The sequence below is a fragment of the Hemitrygon akajei genome, chromosome 14 (genome assembly GCF_048418815.1).
Source record: "Hemitrygon akajei chromosome 14, sHemAka1.3, whole genome shotgun sequence".
Lineage (NCBI taxonomy): Eukaryota > Metazoa > Chordata > Chondrichthyes > Myliobatiformes > Dasyatidae > Hemitrygon > Hemitrygon akajei.
In genome coordinates this window covers 87,697,788-87,716,777 of record NC_133137.1, presented here as the reverse complement: position 1 = coordinate 87,716,777, position 18,990 = coordinate 87,697,788, and the positions used below count along the sequence as shown (strand labels likewise).

General features: G+C 41.7%; 1 protein-coding gene across 1 annotated transcript in view; it reads left to right on the top strand.

Moving 5' to 3' along the window:
- The window catches only part of itih2 (inter-alpha-trypsin inhibitor heavy chain 2), a 101,356-nt gene that overhangs the window by 64,983 nt on the left and 17,383 nt on the right, over positions 1-18,990 (top strand). Inside the window, exons 12-14 of the mRNA XM_073066524.1 lie at positions 2,831-3,012; positions 6,022-6,207; positions 15,175-15,314. Of these exons, the coding sequence (XP_072922625.1) occupies positions 2,831-3,012; positions 6,022-6,207; positions 15,175-15,314 (508 nt within the window). The remainder of the gene's footprint in view (positions 1-2,830; positions 3,013-6,021; positions 6,208-15,174; positions 15,315-18,990) is intronic.

The window sequence follows — 18,990 nt, the reverse complement described above, 5'->3', positions numbered from 1 at the left end:
ACATCCCTCTCATCCTCTGAATCCATTGAGTACAGAACCGGAGGCATCAAATGCTCCTCCTACATCAAGTGTTTCATTCCTCTGGACCCTCTCCAATGCCAGCACATCTTTTCTTGGATAAAAGGCCAAAAGCTGCTCACAATACTCTAAGTACAGTCTGACCAATGCCTTATGAAGCCTCAGCATTACATCCTTGCTTTTATATTCTAATCCCCTTGAACCTAATATAACATTGCATTTACCTTCCTTACTACCCACTCAATCTGCAAGTTAACATTTAGCAACTTCTGAATTAGCACTTCCAAGTCCCTTCACATCTCCAATATCTGAATTATCTCCTCCATTTAGAAAACAGTTTACAACTTTATTCATCCTGCTAAAGCACATAACCTGACACCTCCCGAATTTGTATTCCATCTGCCACTTCCTTGCCCGCTCTCCCAAACAGTGCTTCTTGTGCAGGCATGTACCTTTTCCAGTTCTTGTTGGATATATGCTGGTGTAATTAATGCAACGCACCAGGAATGTGAGTGGGCCTGTGAAAATGAAAGAACGAGGAGTAGGAAGCAGTCTCCAATCCTTTGTGTCTGTTCAGCTATTCTTCAAACCTATGCCTGATCTTCAACCTGAATGGCATTTTCCTACACTTAAAAACACAAAATGCTGGCAGAACTCAATAGGCCAGACAGCATCTATGGGAGGAGGTAGTAACGACGTTTCGGGCCGAAACCCTTCATCAGCAGTGAAGTAACATGGGATGGTCAAGGGGGGATAAGGAGTGGGGGGAGAGATAAAGTAGAGAGCTGGGAAGTTATAGGCTGGAGGGAAATGGGGTGGGGGGGAAGGTGGAGAATTATGGGAAATAAAAGAGAAAGAAAGGTAGGGCTGGTGGGAGATTATAGTGAGGGGGGGGAAAAGAGAGAGAAAGAGAACCAGACTGAAATAATAGATAGGGATGGGGGTAAGGGGGGGGGCGGGGGTATCAACGGAGGTCTGTGAGTTGGATGTTCATGCCGGCAGGTAGGAGGCTACCCAGGCAGGAGATAAGGTATTGCTCCATCGACCTGCATGTGGCCTCATCTTGACGGTAGAGGAGGCCATGGACAGACTACACTTCCTTGAATTTAATGATCCACTTAATATCCAGAATTTTATCAATTTCTTTGTTAAATGGACTCAATGAGCAACCTCCCCTCTTAGCCATCTGAGATAGTAAATTCCAGTCTGCTGAGGGAAGAGCTTTTTCCTTCTTTTTCTTCAAAATGGCCCATGTTCCTACTCTAAGACTGTCACCCAGTCTTAGATATATTCTCTCTCTCATTCACTCTCACCCTCTTTCAATCTCTCTCACTATCACTCTCTTTCCCGCTCTCTTTCCCTCTCTCTTTCCCATTCTTTTTTCCTTTCTTCCTCTCACTCTCTCTCTTTCTCTCTCTCTCTCACTCACAGTCGTATTGAATGTCTATCAATAACATCAATCAACACAATAAACAGATTGGGTTTTTGTTGTATAGGCAAGGTTTGTAAATCACTTTCTGTATTTGAACAAGAAACACAAAATCTGGAGAAGCTCAGTGGTTCAAGCAGCATTTATGGAGAGGAATAAACAGATGGTTTCAGGCCAAAACCTCTTCATCAGGACTCGATAGGAAGGGGGAAGAAGCCAGAATAAGAAGGTTGGTGGTGGGGAAGTGAGAGATGAAACCTGGTGAGGGGGGAAGGTGGATGGAAGAGGGGAGATAAAGTAAGAAGCTGAGATGTGATAGGTGGAAGAGGTAAAGGGCTGAAGAAGAAGGAATCTAATAGGAGAGGAGTGTAGTCTGTGGGAGAATGGAAAAGAGGAGGGAAACCAGAAGAGGTGATTGCCAGATGAGGAGAAAAGAAGGGGTAAGGGGGAACCAGAATGGGGAATGGAAAACTTGAGAATGGGGCATGGCGAGAAATTATCAGAAGATAGAGAAATCGACGTTCATGCTGTCAGGTTGGAGGCTACCTAGATGGAATATGAGGTGTTGCTCCTCCACCTCGAGAGTGGCCTCATTGTGGCAGCAGAGGAGAACATGGACTGAAGAGAAGTAGAATTAAAATGTGTGGCTTCTGGGAAAGTCTACCTTTTGTGGTGGATGGAGCAAAGGTGCTTGATAAAGCAGTCCCCCAATCTACATCGGCTCTCACCAGAAGCATCAGATACAGTAAACGACTGCAAACACTGTCCCATTGAATGATATACTATTAAGCTGGTGTGCCTGAGAGTCAGCAGTAAGTTCCATAGTGCAGTGCCCAGCAGTCAGATTTATAATATACTCTATTCACAAAGTACAAAATCAGGCTCATTAAACATCTATCTAACTTAATCCTTTCTATTTTATTATTCTTCCTTCATTCCCATCAATTCCCTCCAGATTCTAGCACTCACCTAAACACCAGAGGAAATTTTTACAGTGGCCAATTAACATATCAACCAACGCATCTTAATTGATGTGCCAGAACACATTGCTGAGGCAGTTACAATAAGAATGTTAACAAACAGTTTTACAAGAACCTGAATAGGAATGGTTAGGGGCATATGGGCCAAATGCCATCAAATTGGACTACTGGGCTAGCCTAGAGAGCTGGGCCAAAGGGCCTGTTTCCAAGCAGTATTACTCAATGAAACCAGAGGAAGTCACAGGAAGAAAGTACAAACTCCACCGTTGGTCAGGATTGAACATGAGTCACTGAAGATGTAAGGCAGCATTTGACTAGCAATTGTCTCCAGAGATATTTTTCTTTACATTCACGACATAAAAAAGAATTGTGTGAAGTAGAATTATGTTTCTTTAATGTGAAGGTGAAATTAAACTGAGCACCATCCAGAAGAACATCAGGAAACACATGCAAGAAAATTTTTCCCTCTTCTGCCTCGGAATTGGCTTTGATGTGGACTACGACTTCCTGGAGAGGATTGCCCTCGAAAACCGAGGGGAAGCTCGGCGCATCCAGGCAAATGTCAATGCATCCAGCCAACTGAAGGTAATAATCTTACTAATAACACTTCAGCTTTCCCTTCAGCTTCTCAGTTTGCTGTTGTGAGCCCAATTAGAAAAATTACATTGATTCTCACCCCTCTCCCTTCATGGACAGATGGTGAGAGGGGATTGCTTATTGCTTGCTTACTTGTTCATGGAAGTGGGCAGTTCCATCCGTGATTGACCCACTAGCCCACTTCAGAAAACAATTAAAAGTCAACCATTTTGAATGTGGATGCACTTATACCCATACACTCAGTTGCCATTTTATTAGGGGCCTTCCTGTCAACTTAACCAGTCTGGTTATTCTCCTCTGACCTCTCTCATTAGCAAGGCATTTCTGCCTTCAGATCTGCCGCTCACTGAATGTTGTTTTTTTTTAGTTTTTCACACCAGTATCTAAAATCTTTTGAGATTGTTCTGTATGAAAAATCCCAGGAGATTTGCAGTTCCATAGTTACTCAAACCATCCTGTCTGGCTCCAACAGTCACACCATGGTCAAAGTCACTTGGATTACATTTCTTCCCAATTCTGATATCTGGTCTGAACAACACTGAACCTCTTGACTATGTCTGCATTCTTTCATGCATTGAGTTGCTGCCACATGATTAGCTGATTAGGTATTTGTATTAATGAGCAGGTGTACCTAATAAATTGGCCACTGAGTGTGTTGCCCATCCCTTCAGACCTTGGACTGAGTTGCCTACTGGCCTCCCTCAGAAAACAATTAAAAGTCAGCCATTTTGTATGCAGACGTATATTTACACATCGGTTAAGGATGGCAGATAACCTTCCGTGAAAGCATTCAGGAGACCTGTGAGTTTACATGAATATCTGTGGCTTCATAGTGACCATAACAGATTAGGGTTTTCTTTCCAGGTTTGTTTAGTCAGCAATGGACTTTGAAATGTTTCAGATCAATAGTCCAGATATTTACTTATTATTCCAATAACTGAATCACTCTGCTAACATAGTCCTGTTTAATATAATAAATTATAATTTATATTCATATCCCCTAATTAGAATCATAATATACAGCAGCACATGTTTTATTAATATATTTTTATTGGAGAAATTGATGAAAAGATTCATAATTTTAACTCTCAAGATTTTCAGAAGAGGTGTGCACAAAATGCTTCAGGAAATCTGCAGGTCAGGCAGCATCTGTGGAGGGGAATAAACAGACCAATGAGTCCTGATGAAGGGTCTCAGCCTTCAACTGTTTATTCTCCTCCATAGATGCTGCCTGACCTGCAGAATTCCTGAAGCATTTTGTGCATTGCTCTGGATTTTCAAGAGGGATGCAGGCAAGAATTGGGTTATTTGGACTTGGAATTCCCCTGCTTCATTGGGGCAGTATGCCACACTCTACCATCTTCCCCTTGACAGTCAAAGGGCCAAATTCATTTATACCTGGACAGGTCAAGAGTCGTCTTATTGTAGTCATGGAGTCATAGGAGTCAAGATCTTAAGGCACAAACTAACGGAGATGGGAGTAGACTCTCACATGGTGGATTGGATAGTGGACTACTTGACAGATAGACCTCAGTATGTGCGGTTGGGAGACTGTAGGTCTGACACGGTGGTCAGCAGCACAGGGGCGCCGCAGGGGGGTGTGTCAGGAATGGACAGGAGGAGGAGTATAGGAAACTGATACAGGACTTTGTGATATGGTGCAACTCAAACTACCTGCGTCTCAATATCACCAAGACCAAGGAGATGGTGGTGGACTTTAGGAGATCTAGGCCTCATATGGAGCCAGTGATCATTAATGGAGAATGTGTGGAGCAGGTTAAGACCTACAAGTATCTGGGAGTACAGTTAGACGAGAAGCTAGACTGGACTGCCAACATAGATGCCTTGTGCAGGAAGGCACAGAGTCGACTGTACTTCCTAAGAAGGTTGGCGTCATTCAATGTCTGTAGTGAGATGCTGAAGATGTTCTATAGGTCAGTTGTGGAGAGCGCCCTCTTCTGCGCTGAGTAGGCTACGGTCAATTATGGAAAACTCTGAACATCCTCTACATAGCACCATCCAGAGACAGAGAAGCAGTTTCAGCGACAGGTTACTATCGATGCAATGCTCCTCAGACAGGATGAAGAGGTCAATACTCCCCAATGCCATTAGGCTTTACAATTCAACCGCCAGGACTTAAGAACTTTTTAAAAGCTATTATTAATGCTTTTTGAGATAGTGATTTAGATGCATATCATATTTTTTACTGAGTTAAGTATTGTATGTAATTAGTTTTGCTACAACAAGTGTATGGGACATTGGAAAAAAAGTTGAATTTCCCCATGGGGATGAATAAAGTATCTATCTATCTATCTATCTATCTATCTATCTATCTATCTATCTATCTATCTATCTATCTATCTATCTATCTATCTAGAGCACTACGGCACAGAAACAAATCCTTTGGCCTATCTAGTCCATGCTAAACATTATTCTGCCTAGTCCCAATGACCTGCACCTGGACCATAACCCTCCATTCCTTTCCCATCCATGTACTTAATCAAATTTCAATTAAATTTTGAAATCCAACCTGGATCTACCATTTCCACTGGCAGCTGATTCCACACTCTCACTGCCCGAGTGTAGAAATTCCCCTTCGTGTTCCCCTTAAACTTAAGGGGCCATTCAGTGGTCCTATAACAGTGGGATAGAAACTGTCCTTGAGCCTGATGATGTGTGCTTTTGCATCTTCTGGCTGATGAGAGGGGGAATGGGTGAGATCTTTGATGACGTTGACTGCCTCCATGGAGGGGAGGCTGGTTTTTGTGATGTTCGGAGCTGCATCCACAACTCGCTGCAGTTTCTTTACAGTCTCGGGTTGTGCATGGTTCCAAGGGGCACTCAGTAATCCACTTTTCCAACAGAAATGTCACCTTGAAATCAGTGCTTCCAAAAAGCTGCCTTCTTTCACAGAGTAATGAATTAACACTGTACAATAATACTGCAGTCCAGTTCAGCCGCACGTTATCTGGCTGTGATTCTCATTGTCAATGACAGGATTTCTACGAGGAGGTTGCCACTCCACTGCTGAGGGAGATTGAGGTGCACTACGGTGGTGAAAACGTAACCGATGTGACACAAAACACCTTTGACAAGTACTTCAGTGGCTCTGAACTCATTATCGCAGGAAGACTGACAAACAAGGATCCTTCAATCTTACAAAGCCTGGTTACAGCAAGCTCAGTAAGTATATTAAACAGTGTGTTGATCTTAATACAATGTCCGGTTGTTAGTGAAAAAAGATACACTTAATGAAACGAGTAATAATATTATATACAGTATGTTATAATAATTACTCATCAGTTCAAATCTCGTATGTACCATTTAGCTGCAGTTACAAACAGCCAGCACCAGGATCCTCTGTCTACACACCACTGCTGTTTCTTTGGTAATTTCAAATACTCCCGTGTGTGGATGCATTAACTCGGCAAAGGGGTCTGGAACAGGTATCTTCTAATCCATTTTACTAAGCTGTCCACTGGGGCAAAATTTTACATACTCAGCCATTAGATTGCGAGGCATTACTTCCTACAAGGCAAAGACCAATAGCATGAATGGCAACGATGCTTCACTACTAAATGAACTCAGTGCCTTCTGTGCCCGCTTTGAAAGGATGAATATAAGATCCCTGCTGCTCCCCGGTGTCCCTGTGATCTCTGTCTCAGAACTTGATGTTAGGATCTATTTAAAGAGGGTGAAACCCATAAGGCCGAAGACCCCAATGGAGTACCTGGTAAGGCTCTGAAAGCTTGTGCCAACCAACTGGCGGGAGTATTCATGGGCACTTTCAACCACTCACAGCTACGAGTAGAAGTTCCCACTTGCTTCAAAATGGCAACAATTATACCAGTGCCTAAGAAGAATAATGTGAGCTGCCTTAATGACTGTTGTCCTGTAGCACTCACATCTACAGTGATGAAATGCTTTGAGAGGTTGGTCATGACTAGTCTGAACTCCTGCCTCAGCAAGGACCTGGACCCATCTATTACCACAATAGGTCAACGGCAGATGCAATCTCAATGGCTCTCCACATGGCTTTAGACCACCTGGACAGCACAAACACCTACGTCAAGATGCTGTTCATCGACTATAACTCAGCATTTAATACCATCATTCCCACAATCCTGATTGAGAAGTTACAGAACCTGGGCCTCTGTAACTCCCTCTGCAATTGGATCCTCGACTTCCTAACCGGAAGATGACAATCTGTGTGGATTGTTGATAATATCTCCTCCTTGCTGACAATCAACACTGGTGCACCTCAGAGGTGTGTGGTCAGCCCACTACTCTACTCTCTCTATATCCATGACTGTATGGCTAGGCATATCTCAAATACCATCTATAAATTTGCTGACAATACAACCATTGATGGTAGAATCTCAGGTGGTGACGAGAGGGCATACAGGTGCAAGATATGCCAACTAGTGGAGTGGTGTTGCAGTAACAACCTTGCACTCAATGTCAGTAGGACGAAAGAGTTTATTGTGGACTATCGGAAGGGCAAGACAAGGAAGCATATACCAATCATCATAATGGAATCAGAAGTGGAGAGAGTGAGAAGTTTCAAACTCCTGGATGTCAAGATCTCTGAGGACCTAACCTGGTCCCAACATATTGATGCAGCCATAAAGAAGGCAAGACAGCGACTATACTTCATTAGGAGTTTGAAGAGATTTGGTATGTCAATAAAACCACTCAAAAACATTTATAGATGTACTGTGGAGAGCATTCTGACAGGCTGCATCACTTTCTGGTATGGGGTGGGTGGCTACTGCACACGGCCAAAAGAAGCTGCAGAGGGTCATAAATTTAGTTGGCTCTATCTTGGGTACAAAGTACTCAGGACACCTTCAAGGAGTGGTGTCTCAGAAAGGAAGCGTCCATTATTAAGGACCTTCAGCACCCAGGGCATGCCCTTTTCCCACTGTTACCATCAGGTAAGAGGTACAGAAGCCTGAAGGCACACACTCAGCGATTCAGAAACAGCTTCTTCCCTTCTGCCATGCAATTACTGAATGGACATTGAACTTGTGAACATTACCTCACTTTTTAAATATATATAATTTCTGTTTTTGCATGATTTTTAATCTATTCAACATGTATACTGTAATTGATTTACTTATTCTTTCTCTCTTCTGTATCATGTATTGCATTGAACTGCTGCTGCTAAGTTAACAAATTTCACAACACATGTTGGTGATAATAAACCTGATTCTGATTGGACATGAATCGTAATCAGATCTGTTTCTATCATCTGCCTGTAGTTAGTGGAAGATGAAACTAAGTTCAGTAAGCGGGGCTCAATTGTCTTCATGATTATTTACGTAATAGGAAAGAGGACAATACTTGAGTACGCTCTCCATTGATCTTGGATTTGCCTCTGAATGGAGTTCATAATTCAAGAGTTTTGAGTGAAGATAGGTTAAGACAACATGATCCAATCACTCCACTTAATGTTCAAGATAAAGGTTTAAAGAATATCAAACCATCTGTGGAGGTCCATGAAGATGTTTGTTTTGCAGAATGGTAAACCCACAAATAACGAATCAGTTTTGATTAAGGAAATATAGGATGAGAGGGGCTCACTAATTCTGAGTGCACTATAAGCATAACCTATGGACTCACTTTCAAGGACTCTACAACTCGTTCTCAGTATTCATTGACTGATTATTTATTTATTATTATGAAGGTTTGTTTTTATTTGTATTTGCACGGATTGTCTTTTGCTCATTGGTTGCTTGCCAGTTTCCGTGTGCAGCTTTTCATTGATTCTATTGTCTTTCATTGTTCTACTGTGAATGCTGGCAAGAAAATGAATCTCATGGTTGTATATGGTAACAATGTGCGTACACTGATAATTTGAACTTTGAACTTTGAAGTTTCTAGTGGAATATAATCCTGTTCCCCATCGCTGACAATTTCCTTATTGCAAAGCACCTTCAGATGGATTTATGTGAAAACTAATTCATGGAAGGTGGTGATTGAGATATAAGTGTAAAAGATGATAAGAGGCATAGATAGAGTGCCTTTTTCACAGGGCAGAAATGGCTAATTCAAGAGGACGTCCTTCTAAGGTGATTTGAGAAAAGTATAGGGGGACGTCAGAGGTAGGTTTTGTTAACACAGTGTGGTGGGTGCATGGAACACGCTATCAGTGGTAGTAGTAGAGGCAGATACATTTGGGATATTTAAGAGACTCTTAGGTATTTGGATGAAGAACATTGGAGGGTTATGGAGAGAGAAGCGTTAAGTTGATTCTGGAATAAGTTAAGACCTCAGCACAACATTACGAGCTGAAGGGTTGGTACTGTGCTGTACTCTCCTATGAAATTGAAAGCAAATACTTAGCAGTGTGTTGTCAGGTTGTTAGATCTGCTAGTTAAGAAGGCATTTGGCATGCTTGCCTTCATTAGTCGAGGCACTGAGTTCAAAAGTCAGGAAATTATGTTACAGCTTTATTAGACTCTACTTGGGTGCATTACAGTATAGTATTCAGTTCCGGTCTCTCCAGTATAGGAAGGATGTCAAGGGTATGGAGAGGGTGCAGGATGCTGCCTGAATTAGAGGGCATATGCTATAATGAGAGGTTGCATCTAAGGTGGGGAATAAACGGTCGAAGTTTCTGGCTGATAGCTTTCATCAGGACTGGAATGGAAGGGGAATAAGAAGGTAAGGGGAAGGGTAGGAGTATAAACTGGCAGGTGATAAGTGAAGCCAGGCAGGAGGGAAGATACATGGGCAGATTAGGGTTAATTTTGCAGGTCAGGCAGCATCTGTGGAGGGAAATAGATAGTCAATATTTTGGGTCGAGACCCTTCATCAAGTTAACTGTCTGTTTCCCTCCACAGATGCAACTTGACCAGCTGAGTTCCTCCAGATTTTTGTGTTTCTCCAGATTCACACATATGCACTTTCTCTAATGTCTCCGTAAGAATTTTATTTCAATCAGTGAAATTGCCTCTGATTGTCCTAAACTTGAGTGGATCAGCCGGGTCTGCTTACTTTCAGGACAATTTTTGCACCAGTCAGTCTGGTGAACCTTTATTGCACACTCTCTAACAAAATGTCCCAGGTGAAACCTTACCAGAGCCCCATAGAATTCCAATTATCCTTAATCCCTAAATCTTGAACTAAAATCCTCTTCAATAAACTGTTTGCCATCCATATTACATGCTGTAAAACATGTAGCTTCTGGTAATGAGTCTAGTGATACCCAGGTCTTTCTGAACAGCAACACATTTCAGTTTCACATCATACAAAAAAAACCTCCAGGTTTATATTTTCTCTACTAAAGCCAACATAAATCAAAGTCAATGTAAATTTATTAACGAAGTACACATATGTCATCATATACTACCTTGAGATTAACTACTAAAGTGGATGACCTCACAAATATTTCTCAATGTATTCCACCAGCAATACCCTGACAACTTTACACAGCCAGTCTAAATCTCTCTCCTGTCCTCCTGAGAACTCACTCTTCCATCCAGTGTCATATAGTCATCGCTGTTAGATCCATATCCCTTGTCTAAAGACACAGTTCGCAAACACCTGGGGTCCCAAAGCCTATCCCTATGGTACCACATCATTTACAGCCTCTCGAAGCGAAAGAGATCAAATTATTCCTACTTCTTAATGTAAAGAGGGATCTTGGGGTGCAAGTCCATCGCTCCCTGAAAGTGGCAACCCAAGAAGGGAGGGTGGTAAAGAAGACGTACAACATCTTTGTCTTCAGCAGTTGGGGTGATGAATATAAAGATCAGGGAGTCATGAATAATACCTAGGTTAGGTCACATTTGTAGTACTGCATGCAGTTCAGGCTGCCACATGGCAGGAAGGATGTGGGTGGTCTGCAGAAGGTGCAGAAAAGATTCCCCAGGGCATTGCCTGGACTAGAAAGTATTCACCATGAGGAGAGGTTAGACAAACTCGGGTGGTGTCTCTGGGGCATCAAAGGCTGAGGACTGATCTGATAGAAGTACTGCATGTAAGTGGAACACACACAAAGTGCTGGAGGAGCTTACCAGTTCAGGCAGCATCTATGAGTAGAAACAAACTCTCCACATTTCAGGCCAAGACCCTTCATCAGAGCTTTGAGACTTTCAGATCTTGGCCCAAAACACAGATAACTTATTCCTCTGCATAGATGCTGCTTGACCAGCTGAGTTCCTCCAGCATTTTCTGTGTGTTCTTCAAGATTTACAGTATCTTCCAAATCTTTTGTGTTTACTTCAAGTTCAAGTTTATTCTTGTTTAACCTACACATGTATACAGCTAAATAAAACATGATTCCTCCAGGACCAAGGTGCAAAATACAGCATGTAAAGTACAGTAACAGACAGCGCATACAGTTACAATAGTACATATAGTCACAAAATAATATTAGCACAAGTCCCTGAGTGACATGGCCTGAGATTGATAATGCATGGGATGTTGCCCTCAGCTGCATTTTCACAAGAACAAGAACGATTTAAGAGGCTTTTTGGCAGATGGATGCACAGGCAGGTAATGGAAGGCTATAAACCGTGTGCAGACAGACATACAGTTTAAATCAGCATCATGTTTGGCACAGACAATGGAGAGCTTAAGGCCCTGTTCTTGTGCTGTATTGTTCAGCGCTCTATTCTTGTTTTCTGTCCATCGTCCATTCAGCAAGTTATCTTCATTCCAAAGCAACAGAAGACCCAACCGTTAGCCAGAACCGCCACTTTTTGTGCCCACACTGCTCCAGCATGCACAGATCCCAGACTGGCCTCCAGAGCCACTTGAGGATGCACCAGTTGACAACATTTAGGAGAACAACATACTCGACGAGTAATCGTGCTACCATCTATAACCCAGGTGCCCTCATTTTATTGAGTAACACTTTTCACAGCGCCTTATCAAATGCTTCCTATATTTCCATTGGTTTACCTTATCTATTCACAAAAAAAGTGGGGAATGAGATTGTTCTGGGAGTCAGCATAGGTTCAATGGGCTGAATAGCCTTCTTCACTGGCGTGAGGACATATGGATTTTAACAGTTTAACCAAACAGATTTCAATAGAAGGTTTCAGTGGCATTCAGAGGAAAAAAGCCAGGAATTGAAATACTATTAAGTCTAATAATAGGAAACAAAGGATTAAAAATACAATTAATCCTAATGGGATGAATGAGCAGTGTGGCTTAACAGCAGTGATCAGTCAACCCTATGAGGTGAATTCAATTTATAAATGCTTAATTGTGAATTGGAAGAAGATGCCAAGTTGATGATGAATTCAGGATGCGCAGCAAAATATTACTCTAAGACTGACTACAATCACTCAGTGTCCACTTTATTGGTACAGGTGTGGAACCTGGTGCAGTCTTCTGCTGCTGTAGCTTATCCACATCAAGGTTTGATGTGTAGTGCGGTCAGAGGTGTTTTTCAACTGTTGTAACGCATGGTTATTTGTGCTGCTGTTACCTTCCAGTCGGCTTGAACCAGTCTGTCCATTCTCCTCTGACCTCTCTCATTAACAAGGTGTTTTTGCCCACAGAACTGCTGCTCACTGGGTGTCTTTTTTTTTTTTGTTTTTAACACCATTCTCTGTAAACTTTAAAAACCGCTGTGCTTGAAAATCCCAGATGATCAGCAGTTTCTGAAATACTCAAACCACCCTGTCTGGCACCAATAATCATTCCACAGTCAAGGTCACTTAGATCACAATTCTTGCCCATTCTGATGTTTGGTCTGAACAACAACTGGACATTTTGAACATGCCTGCATTCATTTATGTAACTGCCTCGTGATTGGCTGATTAGATTTTGCATTATCGAGCAGGGGTACCTCATAAAGAGGCCACTGAGTAAATTTGTGATTACTTACATTTAGCAGAATGCCTGGGATCAGCTTTTACCTCCACACCAATAGTGAGGTTCTGTGTGTTGGCAAACTGCTGTACACTTAAGTATGGTTTTGCGTGGCGAGGAGGGAGTTCAAGTCCATGAAACAGCATGGCTCTTATCAATATCAAGTTCAATATCACAAAGTATATCCTCTTATCTAGAACAGAAACACAAGAAAAAAAATCAGAGATAAATAACTACAGATACTAGTAGATGCAAGTAAATTTGAAATAAACATATGAGAATTAGGGAATACTCAGCAAATCAGGCAGCGTCCATGGAGAGAGAAACACGCAGAGCTAATCAAAGTTGAACTGAAAATATTAGGGCTGTAATGGATTTTAAGCAAATTATGTGGCGGGTAAAGAGGGTTGGAATGAGCAAAAGGTGTGAAAGGTGGAAGCTGAAGGATCTGTGAAGGTGGAAACAGCAAAAAGCAATAAATGCAAAGAAAAGTGATCGGTAAAGGCACAGGTAGACACCAATGAGAAAGTTAACTGGTTTTGATAGGAAGCTCCTGCAGCTGTCGGTTTTCTTTTTAATTTCAGATTTATAGCCCTCACAATACTTAGCTTTAATCAAGAAGTTGGAAGCAATAATCCCCAGCACAAAACACTAGTGGTCTTGATGTTTTTCCCGGGAAACTGTAACACACCTAAGAATCGTTGCACAGTGTGTCACAGATTGTATGGAAATGTCTTCGTTTTGCTCCACACCTAGTAATTACATGTTAAATGTCTAAATTCAAGCTACTTCCGTGTTTATAAAGATTCTTTTAATGGAGCTTCTTTCCAATTTAAAACTAATTTGTTTAATAGTTTTTAACGGACAAAACATAGCAGTGAATTTTAATCATTAGCTTTCCATTGTGCTGAAATAGAGGACTTCAGAGAATGAATACAATGAACTGAATACATATTAAAGTGGGAATAGTCTTATTGACCTTCAGATCACTAGACCAACGCCTTAACCACTTGGCCATGCGCCAATAAGGAGTAGAATGGGCTCTTTCAGAGGATGGTTTACCTAGCAGTTAACTATTCGATGTAGCAGAGAATAAGGAAATTCCTCAGAATTTGTGCTCTGTGCCCACTAATATCATGAACTAATACAAGGCTTTGGGCCTACTCCAGGCTGCTCCAGGGTTCGGATCTGAGGCCTCAGTTTTGGTTCTGAATGTTGTTGTTTGCTTCAATTGTTTGCATGATTTGTGTTCTTTCCTCTTTCTCTTGCGCATTGGGTTTTGGTCTTTTTTTTCTTTAACTGGGTTCTTTCGAGTTTCTTGCTGTGTGGCTACCTGTGAGTAAATAGGTCTAAAAGTTGTATCGTTTATGCATTCTTTGATAGTAAATGTACTTTGAATCATAGAATCTTTTGATATTCCACCCTCCCTCAGCTTGTCTAATTACATTAATAATTATCTTAACTGAAGTACAACTGATTCATTAAAATAAATCTAACATAGAACTATACAGGCCCTTTGACCCACGATGTTGTGTCAATCTTTTATCTACTCTAAGATCAATCTGTCTCTTCCCTTCCACATAGTCCCCTCTTTTTCTATCACCCATGTGCCTTTCTAAGAGCTTCTTAATTGTCCCTAACGTATCTGCCTCTCGCACCATGCCTGGCAGTGTATTCACACACCCACTACTCTCTGTAAAAAAACATGGTGCTGACATTCTCCCTATACTTTCCTCCAAAGACCTTAAAACTTTGCTGCTTGTCTTATAGCCATTTCTGCCCTTGGAAAAAAAGTCTCTGGCTGTCCACTCGGTCAAAATCCTCTTATCATCTTGTACACCTCTATCAAGTTACCTCTGATCCTCCTCCGCTCCAAAGAGAAAAGCCCTAGCTTGCTCAGCCTATCCTCACAAGAAATGCTCTGTAATCCAGGCAGCATCCTGGTCAATGTTCTCAGCACCCTCTCTGAAACTTCCACATCCTTCCTATATTGAAGGATATTCCAAGCGTGGTCTAACCAGGGTTTTATAGAGGTGCAACTCTTGAACTCAATCCCTCAAACAAACGTCTGTTTTAATATTTGATTATGGACTTGATTAGATTAACTTAATCTGGGCAAGGTGCCCCAGAATAAAGTAAGATTCTTCAAATTTTCAGTGGTTTTAAAAGCATAATGAGATGACCTCTAGAACATCAGGAATGATTCAATAACATGCTCTTGTGACCTTTTGTGGAATGGGATGGGAGCAGGACGTGGGCCAATTCTGGAGAATAAGCCAAAGGCAAGGTTAATGTTTTATGTATTCTCCTCTTTTTCAGGCAAACAGTGACGTACATTTGGAGGTGGAGGCCCCAACAGATGAGCTTGACAAAATCCTGGCTAAACACCAATATGTTCTTCCTCATTTTACAAAGCAACTTTGGGCTTTCCTTACTATTCAACAGTTGCTTGCCGACAGGTTATCTCATAATTTTGATTTCTACATTTTGCTTCATTCTTCTCTCTGTCCATCTACTTCCTCCTCTCTTCTGAAACCACTTGTTATGCTGGGGCCCCAGCCATGATGATGGCAGGTTGGGACCTTGTCTTAGTACAATGCTGGGTTAGATGGGGGAAGGGGAAGAGCATAGACACGGCTAATTTTGATTTGTCAGACATTCTGTGGAGGACAGTACCTGGATCAAGATGATAACAGGAGTGAGAAGCTCCAACTAATTTATCTCACACAGAGTCAAAGTTGAGTTCATTGTCATATGCACAAGTACATGTATGACCAGGTGCAATGAAATAATTATTTGCAGCAGTATCACAGGCACATAGAATCGGATAAGCAAATCATAAGAAAAACATACAATTTCATTTAATTTTAAACTTTATTTGGAGATACAGCTTGGAACAGGCCTATAGGCCGAACAAGCCACACGGCCAAGTTACCCAACATATTTAAACCTATCCTAATCACAGGACGATTTACACTGACCAATTAATCTACTAATCCATAGGTAGTCTTTGGGCTGTGGGAGGAAACCAGAGCACCCTGAGGAAACCCATGCACTCACAGGAAGGCTCTGCAAACTCTTAGAGAGGGTGATAGAATTGAACTCTGAACTTCAGTTTGCGAAGAAAAAGCATTTCGGGATGTATATTGTATACATTTCTCTGACATTAAATTTGACCTTTGAACGTCTGAACCAATAACTCACGTTGCAATATCGTCACACCAACTGCTGAGCTTTAGTGATGCACCAATTAAACATAAATTATACACATCTTTTACATGAAAGATCGTAATTAGAACAAAAACAACACCAAGTCTATTTTAGTGCAGAGATCACAGTGATCGTATAAGACCATAAGATCACACGACATTCAAGCAGAATTAGGCCATTTGACCCATCAAGTCTGATAGCCAAGGAGAAGAAGCTGTTCCCAAAAAGTTGAGTGTGCACCTTCAGTCTCCTGGACCTGAATGATGGATTCTACCTTTATAAGGCACTACCTTTTGAAGATCTGCTCAATGGTGGGAAGTATTGTGCCCATGATGGAGCTGATTGGGCCTACAAATTTTTGCAGCCTCTACTGTGCACAGGAGCCTCCTTACCAGGCTCTAATGCAACCAGTCAGAATGCTCTGCACCATACATCTCCAGAAATTAGCATGTGTTTAATGGATTGGGAATGTATTTTACAGCAAAGTTAATTAACGTGTAAGAAAAATGCCACATTTAAAGCATAGAAGGAACAAACTTCTATGAAATGCAGAATAACTCTTCTAGCTATTAAGCAAGGGATAGTCAAGATGTAGTTATGTACTTAAAAACAACCTCAGTCACATTCATGTGATCTCTGAACTTGATTGACAGAGAGATTGCCCAATCGTCTTCAGTGTGGCAGGCTATAGTGTTGTCACTATACATGCTCAACACAAAATTCCTTGGCAGGCCTCTGATAGGTTAGTCAGCTTCAGTGGAGGAAGAAACAAAGTTAACACTAGGAACCCCAAAAGGAGCTCTTAACAGTACAAAATGATAAGAGGCATAGATAGAATGGATAGCCAGAGACTTTTTCCCAGGGTGGAAATGACTAATACAAGGGGGCATATTTTAAGGTGTTTGGAGGAAAGTATAGGGGGCCATGTCAGAGGTAGACCTTTTACACAGAGAGCAGTGGGTGCATGAAACACTCTGTTAGGCATGGTGGTAGGGACTGATACATTAGGGGCATTTAAGAAACTCTTAGATATGCAGACGGATAATAGGAAAATGGACGACAATGTAGGAGGGAAGATCTAGATTGATCTTAGAGTAGGTTCACAGGTTGGTGCAACATCATGGGCCAGCAGTTCTCAGCTGGAATTACCACTCTAAGTTGCTTTCGAATGGTGGGGAGAGCACTAGGGGCTTAGGGGAGATCAGAAAGAAGTTTATAAAATTATGAGAGGCATCAATAGGGTTGACAGTCAGAATCTCTTTCCCTTGGAGGAAATTTCAAGTACTAGAAGATACCCATTTAAGGTGAGGGAGTAAGTTTAAAAGAGATGTGGGATAGAGTATTTTCACAGAGAGTAGTAGGTGCCTGGAATGGGTTTCCAGGGGTAGAGGGGCTCCTGCATAGAATGAGAAAAGGCTGCAGAAGGTTAGAAACTGAGCCTGCACCATCGTGGGCACTGCCTTCCCCAGCATTAGGGACATCTTCAGAAAGAGATGCTTCAAAAAGGCAGCGGCCATCACGAAGGACCCCCATCACCCAGAACGTGCCCTCTTTTCATTGCTACCACCAAGGAGGAGGTACGGAAGTCTGTAGACACACACACAATGTTTCATGAACTTATTCCCCTCCACCATCAGTTTTCTGAATGGACAATGAACCAACCCGTGAAAACTGCTTTACTATTTTTTTGCTTTATTTACATATATTTCATATTGTAATTTATAGTTTTTTTAAGTGCTGCTCTGTACTGCTGCCACCAAACAACAACTTTCATGACACATGCCCATGATATTAAAACTGATTCTGATTCAGATTTAAGAGGCTGTCAGATAGACACATGAATGTGTAGCAAATGTAGGAATATGGATCATGTACTGGCAGAAGTTTAGTTTAAATTGGCATCATGGCTGGCACAGACACTGTGGGCTGAAGTTTCCGTTCCCGTGCTATACTGTTGTTCTATTTTTGTTTCTTGTTTTCTCTCCATTCCTGGATGGAAGTTTGTTACCCTCAATCGCATGTGCTTTAGTTTTATTTAATAACGTTTTGCCTGACATTTTCTCAAATGTTTCCTGGCACCAAATGCACCACATCCGTTGCTTTCCCTTAAGCTCTATGATGGGACAGAATTGCAAAGTCTCTCTGATGGAGTAGGGCATTACAGGGAGAGCCAGCGAAAGAATGGTTGTGGTCGGGGCCTTTCTAAGGATAAAACAAGGCCATATCCCTAGACTCGTAGGGAAGAGGATCATTGGTGAGAGCCGTCGGTTGCTTTAGTGGCCCCAGCAGCGTCCAAATAAAAATGGACAGTGAACAAACTTCCAGTGAAGACTGGAAGTCCATAAGGTTTGATATGGTTCCCCAATAAGTGCTAAATACAGATATACACCAAAGTGTTTCAGAAGGGATAAGCAATGAGCAGGGAAGCCAAAAGTTTGGTTGCAGAATGTATGATGACACTAGCGGGCTACCCCAGCCACACCATCGGCTCTGTTGGCTGTTAACACAAATGACGCATTTCACTGTATGTTTTGATGTACGTGTGATGAAAATACCTGAATCTTGAATCAACATCACTACTGAATGCCCAATACTATCCATGCACGAGTCGACTATCATCAGGTAGACCCCACCATACATTATTAACAATTAATTTTGAACTTCAGATCTACTGTAAAAGACATTAAAATTATGCACAATGCGATCAATTTTCCATACAATTATTTTTACAATAATGCCTTAGTCCCACATACACCACACCAGACACTGTTGGCTGCAGCACTGGCCACGTCCATGGATGTAGTGTCCTCTTCCCAAGCAGCGTAGTCCAATACTGAGCACAGATCACCTGTAATGAAAACTATTCCTTTCTTTTTCTTACCACACAGGGAATGTCGACTGTACCCTTTTTTCTCTTTGTATTTC